The following is an 8883-nucleotide window of genomic DNA, read 5'->3' as shown; positions in this document are numbered from 1 at the left end:
TAACACAGGAGCACGTCAGTCCCCATCTTACAGTCCCGCAGCTGATAATAGGGAATGGTGGTAACACAGGAGCACATCAGTCCCCATCTTACAGTCCCGCAGCTGATAATAGGGAAGGGTGGTAACACAGGAGCACATCAGTCCCCATCCTACAGTCCCGCAGCTAATAGGGAATGGTGCTAACACAGGAGCATGTCAATCACCCTCTTACAGTCCTGCAGCTGATAATAGGGAATGGTGGTAACACAGGAGCACGTCAGTCCCCATCTTACAGTCCCGCAGCTGATAATAGGGAATGGGGGTAACACAGGAGCATGTCAGTCCCCATCTTACAGTCCTGCAGCTGATTATAGGGAATAGTGGTAACACAGGAGCACGTCAGTCCCCATCTTACAGTCCCGCAACTGATAATAGGGAATAGTGGTAACCCAGGAGCACGTCAGTCCCCATCTTACAGTACCGCAGGTGATAATAGGGAATGGTGGTAACACAGGAGCACATCAGTCACCATCTTATAGTCCTGTAGCTAATAATAGAGAATGGTGGTAACACAGGAGCACGTCAGTCCCCATCTTACAGTTCCGCAGCTGATAATAGGGAATGGGGGTAACACAGGAGCACGTCAGTCCCCATCTTACAGTCCTGCAGCTGATTATAGGGAATAGTGGTAACACAGGAGCACGTCAGTCCCCATCTTACAGTCCCGCAGCTGTTAATAGGGAATGGTGGTGTGGGTGCAGTTCCGGACTCTGGGCCTGATTCAGAGCCGCTTGTAAGCGGCCGCTCGTTCACTCCGAGCAATGTTCGCACATCTGCGCATGCGTATGGGTTGTAATGCGCATGCGCCAACCAGTCAGTGCGGTCAGAAATCGTGTGCTCGCAAAATAACGAATGCCTGCTAATTTGAGTGACAGAATGAGGCGTTTGTGGGTGGTAACAGGGGAAGGTGCTTGAAAACGGGGAGTGGAGATCCGAACGCAGGCGTGCCAAACGGTCAAAACGGGTGTTTAATGGGTGTATATAATTAACAAAGCAGCGTCATCGACCACATCACTTGGTTGTCTTTTAGCCTGAACTGCTCGCATGATTGCGGTAGGAAAATGCTTCCACATGAATAGCGAGCAGTTCAGACGCCTTTCGATGTACTCGATTAATCTAATAAATAGCAGAGATGACGTATGATGCGAGCGGCCAAGGGGCATCTTTACAAAATAGCGAGCGCATGTTTCGTTCGCACGCTCAGACATAGAGGTGTCAACACACCGCAAAGAGCGAGCGCTCAATTTAAAAATCCGGCCCCTATTTTAGAACGACTGTCCGCAAATAGCGTCCGGCTCTGAATCAGGCCCTCTGTCCCTGCCACCTGTGATGATGAGTGGTACCAGCAATTGTCCCCCGGAGTCAGATAAATAATACGCCAGGCTTAACGCATTTCAGACCACACCACACATATGCACACATTCTAAGTGATGTTGGTATTTGAGACTGGTCCCTTTACATTACTTTCATAATATATATATACTGTGATTTGTACAAATACTTCAATACCTTTTTTAAAGGTATTTCATATCTATGATAACCTACTAGTTAGAGCCTTTTGATGTCATTTGTGCTTGCTGTATATACTTTTTTGACTAGCTATTGTGTTGCTATAATATTATCAGGTCATTGTACCATAATGGGTGATAATTATACCACCACTGATTTTTGAGATTCTTTGTAATATTTCACTTGGCTTCACAATACCTGTGATATTGCAATCAGTCTTATGTTTGTGTCCTTATGTTGTCTGTTTTTTTGCTTCTTTCATTTGTTTACACATCTCTGCTGCTTCTCTAGCAGTAAGATTGTTTGGGTGTTAGTGGGTCTGTACTTGCAAACACATTTTTAATGCATATTTAATAAAAGTTATTTATTAAGACTATGAATTTTTGATACACACATTGTATATTAGAGTGCCCTCAAAAAGAGAGTTTTCTTTCTTCTCTTCCATCCACACCGGATCCTTTGTCAGACGGATTGTTTGAGGAAGTGGGGCCCCAAATTGGTGTCTTGCTTAGGGCCCCATGATGTCTAAATCCGCCTCTTCTCACCAGTGTGGGTCTTTATGCGCAGCGGCAACCTCCACTCCACCTCCTCTGTGGCACCTCGGCAAGGCGGACGCTGGCAGCTGGGCGTCCCTCTGCTCTCACAGGAGGTGGTCCTGTAACAGTATTCCTGGGGACCTCAGCTGCCATTTGGCGGGCAGGAATGGCGTTCCGGGGCAGATAGTGCCTTATGGCCCCTCCTAGGTGGACATTTCTCTCTCGTCTCCACGCCCAGTGATCGTCCCCTCTCATCACCTAGTAAAAAACATAAAAACATAAAATTATAATTCAACTTGTCAGGGACATAGGGGTTTAGTCATCATGACGTAATTATCAATGCTGATAATATCGGGAAAATGAGGCTCAGATTTTCGTTCTTGACCGACAGATTGGATAATGGAAGGAATGTGTTTCTGGATGTTTTCTAACCATTTTATCTGTAAAACGCTAAAACAATCATTCATACACACTATAACATAAATCAGGCCGATCACCCGATTATTGACAAATCGCCCCAATAATTGTATAGTGTGTAGGTAACATTACTCCCAGTGTGGCCCTTGACATTCTCATCCATGAACTTAATCTACTACATTACTCACCTCTTCCAGCTGTTCTGGAGCCACGTATGTGCGGTGCTGGATCCTGGCCCAAAATGCATCTTTTTTCTTCCGGAAGAACCATAATGGATGCACCCAAGAAATGTCATCATACATTCTTATATAGAACAGTTTATCTTCTTCCATTTGATTGGCCAGAAAGCTATAGAAACAGAAGAACACAGTAATAATAAGCATCACATCTGCAAACATGTCTAAATTACCAGTATTACAGAGGACCTACCATGTTTTCCACAGCTCCTTGTATGCCAAGTGCAAGGCTATGGATAGACTGTGGTATGGAAGGGTACAGCCCTTCTCTGGGCATAATGGTGTAAAGGGCCTCTCTTTACTGAACACAATTTAGTAATGAGATTTCCATAGATAATTTCCTCTCCAGCTATTGTATCATTTATCAACTATCCCAAACGATTCCTGTTTTGGTAGCGCCATCTCAGGATGGCAGTAACAGAAAGAATCATCTTTTTAAAAGAATGGGCATATCGTTCCTCCCCCAGAAATAAATAGTATTTTGGGGGATAATGTTGTATTTTTATATTATGCTGTCAGGTATACTGATGTCCTGGCCATGTACATACTAAGAGGAGAACTCTAGAGTGATAACTAACTTTTACAGCTCTGGATTTTTGTCTCCATGGCAGCTGGGTATTGGTGCTCACTTTCCATGGTAATAAATCACTGTTGAATCACTGTGATAAGTACACTTATATTGCCACGATAATCAGTGATAAAAGATTAGACTGGCCAGTACATTGCTGTGTCCTGATGTTACACTGATAGCTACGGTATAATTTGGGATGTTTAGTTTGAACTCAGGAAACTTTATTGTCTGGAAGTACAGTAAATTATATTTAGATGAGTAAATAACCCCTGACTTGTTTAGTCAGTTCTTCTGGAGCATTTTGCATTCTGGTCTCATCTGATGAATCAATGAGGTAAAATACTTACAGTGCGCAGTAAAAGTTGCCGATGGTGTATTCATCCACGGTGAGACCAGCCCTCTTGAAATAAATGAGGGCCATCGCCAGTAAGTACTAGAATAGAAATACCAGATACATTATTAGATGTAGAAATGTGTGTATACATACACCAGCAGTACTATTGTCCAATGTTGGGAATAAAATTGGTAACATAGATATGGGATTTGGGAGCGTAGTTTTGGAGGATCTAAATGTGGTCTAGTAAAACCCACTCTAGGATTTGCTTGGCAGGGTGCTGACCACCGAGGAGGGCACATTATAATTTTGAAGGGCAACATTTTGGGCACGAAGCATTGCTAAATCTGAAACATATAGTTATTGATATGCATTTAAATATGTACATAGAATCACTGAATATTATTTAAACCCTTTTGAATTCAATTCAGTAATTCATAATATGCCACACAATAGTGCACCCACCAATTCATAATATGCCACACAATAGTGCCCTCACCAATTCATAATATGCCACACAATAGTGCCCTCACCATTTCATAATATGCCACACAATAGTACCTCCACCAATTCATAATATGTCACACAATAGTACCTTCACCAATTTATAATATGCCACACAATAGTGCCCCCACCAATTCATAATATGGGGCATTTTTATCACAATCCACATTTATTAATGCTCACGACTTTCAAATGAAGTAATGTAGGTAAGTAAGTGTATGAGTACGATGCAGATAAATCGGTGGTGGTTCTATAATGGGCACAGGTCATCATATCTTTCTGGCAAGGTATTGGGAAAGATGGAGACTCCACAACAGATAGCAAAGACTTGGTCACTGTGCCAGATACATTGCTGGATAGATGGGCGTACAGTCGGGAGCAAGTATGGGGAGGGGCACTACATGGGCACAACCACAGCCAGCACTGGTATGGGGGGTGTCTTACTATGAGAGCCCCCTCATCTCTTAGCATGCCTCTGTGATAACCTTACACACAATGATCCTTATGTCAGAAGAGAAAGTCATTGGTATATGTTGGGAAGTACATTACTGGGAGCGACATGGGGAACTTCCATAATGAGAGATACAGCAAACACTAAAACATATGAAGTTGGAATCCCCTATAAAGTGCTGTATAGTGAGAGAAGTACTGGCTAATAATAATAAGGAAATACCTTGTCAGACATCCACATTTTCTTATCCCTCCTGAGAAAACGCTGGATTGTAGGTAATTCTGAAATGAAAAGCATGAAATGTAAAAAGGATTGAAGATATAGTGGAGAAAATGACAGGATTTCATTGGTTGATAGGTAACTGCCTTTCTACATAGCTACACTGGCGTCACAAGGGGGGTGCGGGCTGCACTGGGTGACACCATCCGAAGGGGGTGATACCAAAATAGCAGAGCTGCTCTGCTATTTTGGTGTCACCCAGTCGGATGGTGTCACCATGACGCCAGGACGTGGAGAGAGGCAGGGAGAGACTGTGGGCTGCCCCAGTAACTGCAGGAGCGCTGCGGAAGCCCACTGTGTGCCTAGAACAGGATGCAGTAAGACCCCCAAGATCGGCACACATAAGGGGTGTGACTTCGTGGGTGAGATCACGCCCCTTTCTGCAAAGCCACTCACCCTATGGTGCGCAGAAGGACTCAGACCGACCGCACTAGGTGTCACCAAGATAGGTGACGCCTCTGCATAGCTACCCATATAATAGTATTCATTATGCTATAAATGTAAAACATAAAGTAATGTAGCATATAAACAAAAGTTTGCAACTGAATCTTCTCTTATTAAAGTTTAAATCTTCCTGTACTGGGATGAGCTTACTCTGCCACCATGCTTTATAGGGGTTTGCTGAATGTTTTGTACCCATTGTGCTGGGATGGGCTTACTCTGCCACCATGCTTTATAGGGGTTTGCTGAATGTTTTGTACCCATTGTGCTGGGATGGGCTTACTCTGCCACCATGCTTTATAGGGGTTTGCTGAATGCTTTGTACCCATTGTGCTGGGAGGAGCTTACTCTGCCACCATGCTTTATAGGGGTTTGCTGAATGCTTTGTACCCATTGTGCTGGGATGGGCTTACTCTGCCACCATGCTTTATAGGGGTTTGCTGAATGCTTTGTACCCATTGTGCTGGGATGGGCTTACTCTGCCACCATGCTTTATAGGGGATTGCTGAATGCTTTGCACCCATTGTGCTGGGAGGAGCTTACTCTGCCACCATGCTTTATAGGGGTTTGCTGAATGACACATGTATCAGAGATGGAGGGATGAGCACAGCCGCTTGTGTCCCGCTCTGCACATCTGTCCTTCCCTGTATCAGGCCCAGTAGTCACTGATAAACTCCACTTGGAAGAACCAACAGTTGGTAAAATTCATCCATCACCAGAAAATGGGAAGAGAGGATTCTACAAACTATTAGGTATTCTAAGTAGAGTTTTTCAGTAAATACTGATTATTAAGCATCAATAGTGAAGTGCACCCTGAGATATTATGTGTAAGTGATAATAAATAATAAGAGAATAAGCCTTACCCAGCAATTCACAGAAAGCCTCTCTCTCCTTCTGTCCGAGGAAAGTAGACAGGGAATCTCGGCTGCTGTCTACTCTCCTCCTCTTAGCAGGATGTAACTCGGCTGGCGTCCTGTGATTAGAAAGTTTTCTCTATTATATATGATATTAATGATCAATTACAGTATTTTCAAATTAAAGATAATGGATACTATTTAGCATCCTTACATGCCCCTCTGCAATTCATTGTTTGCTGTATTTTGTGTGCGCCCAGCACAGGAGGGTAACATACCGCTTTTGGGAAATGCCATCATAAAATGGGGGTGCAGCTACTTTTGCAGGATTGTAGTTCTGGCTAATATGCTCATAGTGATAACAGTTATAGAGGGGTATTCAATATGGGAGCGCAAACATTGTTTTTGCGTTAATATCGGAGGTATGACATCATTATCGCAGGTTTTACTTTTACACCGTATTCAATTTCAAAGACTTATCGCAGTTTTGAAAAGTCTGTGATAAAAAACGGTGATAACTTTTCACCATTGAATAGGTGTCGAAAAAAGTGCAGGCAGAATTGGGGTTTAGGGGTGCAGGCTTAAAAAAAATAGCCTGCACCCCTGGGAATGACATTTAAAAAAGAACTGTGTAAAAAAAAAAAAAAATTAGGGACATCCCAAAAAATGAAATAAAAAATTGGGGTGAAAAGAAAAAAAATTGGGAAAAAATTGTTTAACAATAGGGAAATAGGTTCAGGGCTATTCTGCATGTATGGGGCAGGTGTATTGTAGAATAGATTTATAGCGGCAGGTGCACAAATGCAGAATTTAAAAAAACTGACTTTAGGGACATCAAAATATGCTAGTACCCATTTTCATGTACCCCAAATTTGATGGGACCACTTAAAAAAACGAAAAAAATAACCTAAGTGCTCTTCTGCAACACTTCTTCAATGTCGGGAAAAAAACACCTGCTGCGGCTATTTAAATCCCCGACTTTCATTTAACGGCTAAAACGGGGGTACCCATAGTGATCCCCCATGTTTTTACTACTTTAGGGGGGGTCTTACAATTTTTTAAGGAAAAATTTGTAACTTTACGGAAATCCAACTTCGGAGGTTCCCGTTTTCGTTAATTTTATATTGAATACGGGGATAAGCAGGCGCGCGCCCGATACTTTAACGCAGGTAAAAACTCCGATATGAAACGTTAACTTCGACAGTGAAGTTAACGTTTCATATTGAATACCCTCATAATGTAAGGTTATAATGTCATCCTAATGAGAGTATAACAGCAATCCCCAATTAGTGGCCTCTCCTAAGTGCTAATAGTAATACAAATGGTTTTGCAGGTGGAAACTCTGCAGCCACCCACAGATCAGGTCATTCCTCTGTAAATGTGCTTTAATCTTAGTTATATACTTTGTCCCAGATAATGATGATTTGCATGTGGAATCATTGTGAGAGTCATATTGGCTCTATGACTAAGTACATTTAGTTATATTTATTTTTTCAAAGAGAATATTAGATCTAAAACTATAACAAAGTTAGGGGTATATTTACTAAGCCTTGGATGGAGATAAAGTGGACGGGGATAAAGTGCCAGCAATCAGCTCCTAACTGCCATGCCACAGACTGTGTTTGAAAAATGACAGTTAGGAGCTGGTTGGCTGGTACTTTACCTTCATACACTTTATCTCCACCCAAGGCTTAGTAAGCAGACCCTTAGTTACAAATCTGTACCCTCTATACTGGCCTGCAGAAATCAGTGGTATTGTATGTCCGCATAATATTTGACTCTACTATGTGCACAGTCACCTATACATTATTTATATCCCCTTACCAGCGTGACCCCCTATTATTACTCACCCTATAGCTTACTATTGTAATGACTCGCTTATGGTACTTACCCACTGTCCATAACTCTGCTTGTCACTCACAACCAGCAAAGACTGAAGAGTATAAGTCCTAAATAAACTAAATAAAACTAAAATCTATCTAAAAAGTAAAAAAATATAGAAAATATAATAAAATACTAACTAATTCTAAGTAGAAAATAATAAAATAAATGAAATATATATAAATAGAAAAATGAAAAATATAATAAACTATAAATATAAATAAACTTATCCTACTGCCTATATCTAATTCTAAGTATAATATAATAAAATAAATAAATGAAATATATATAAATAGAAAAAATAGAAAATAAATGCAACTTATCCTACTGCCTATATCTAATACTAAGTATAATATAATAAATAAATGAAATATATATAAATATAAAAAAATATAAAATATAAAAACAACTTATCCTACTGCCTATATCTAATGCTAAGTATAATATAATAAAATAAAATAAATATATGTATAACTAACTAACTAATGAAATCAATAAAGAAATGCAACTAAAGTCTTATGCTCATCAGTGGTCTGGCTGTTATGTCATAAGACTCCAGAGCTCTCAGCCAGGTTGAAAAATCTCAAGTGATGTCACAATGACAACCTTTGATGACTAATGTTTTAGTGCTGTTGTCATGGATACAACATGACTTAAAGGGCCACTGAGGCTAAAATGCTGCATTACATAAAGGAACTAATAGTAACATTAACAAGTACATGAGGCAGTAATTGTGGTGGAAGACTTTGTCATATGCATATCAGTTTTCCAGTTTTTTATGTCTACTGAGAAAACCTGCAGTTAGCCTGACTTATCAGCAAATGGTTTGGC

The 8883-nt window shown here is 41.0% G+C and overlaps 1 protein-coding gene across 1 annotated transcript; it reads right to left on the bottom strand.

The window, feature by feature from the left end:
- Nucleotides 1-2105: 2105 nt before the first annotated feature.
- Nucleotides 2106-3735, bottom strand: LOC148521193 (speedy protein 1-B-like). The gene is made up of 3 exons (XM_088475566.1): nt 3656-3735; nt 2690-2849; nt 2106-2342 (listed from the first exon to the last, which is right to left on the bottom strand). Exons 1-3 carry the CDS (start codon nt 3727-3729, stop codon nt 2106-2108), a joined length of 471 nt encoding a protein of 156 aa, XP_088331692.1. The 5' UTR covers nt 3730-3735.
- Nucleotides 3736-8883: the final 5148 nt, after the last annotated feature.

Source organism: Taudactylus pleione, unplaced genomic scaffold (assembly GCF_031769625.1).
Source record: "Taudactylus pleione unplaced genomic scaffold, aTauple2 ptg000173l, whole genome shotgun sequence".
Lineage (NCBI taxonomy): Eukaryota > Metazoa > Chordata > Amphibia > Anura > Myobatrachidae > Taudactylus > Taudactylus pleione.
The sequence above is the reverse complement of the archived record's forward strand: the minus strand, read 5'-3'. Positions and strand labels throughout refer to the sequence as shown.

What these genes read in the sequence shown, in the direction of transcription:
- LOC148521193 (XM_088475566.1), bottom strand. Translation starts at nt 3,729, where the DNA reads ATGGCCCTCATTTATTTCAAGAGGGCTGGTCTCACCGTGGATGAATAC. An exon ending in GGCAACTTTTACTGCGCACT is followed by an intron (nt 2,850 to 3,655) that starts GTAAGTATTTTA and finishes CTGTTTCTATAG; the next exon opens with CTTTCTGGCCAATCAAATGG. An exon ending in CTCCAGAACAGCTGGAAGAG is followed by an intron (nt 2,343 to 2,689) that starts GTGAGTAATGTA and finishes GTTTTTTACTAG; the next exon opens with GTGATGAGAGGGGACGATCA.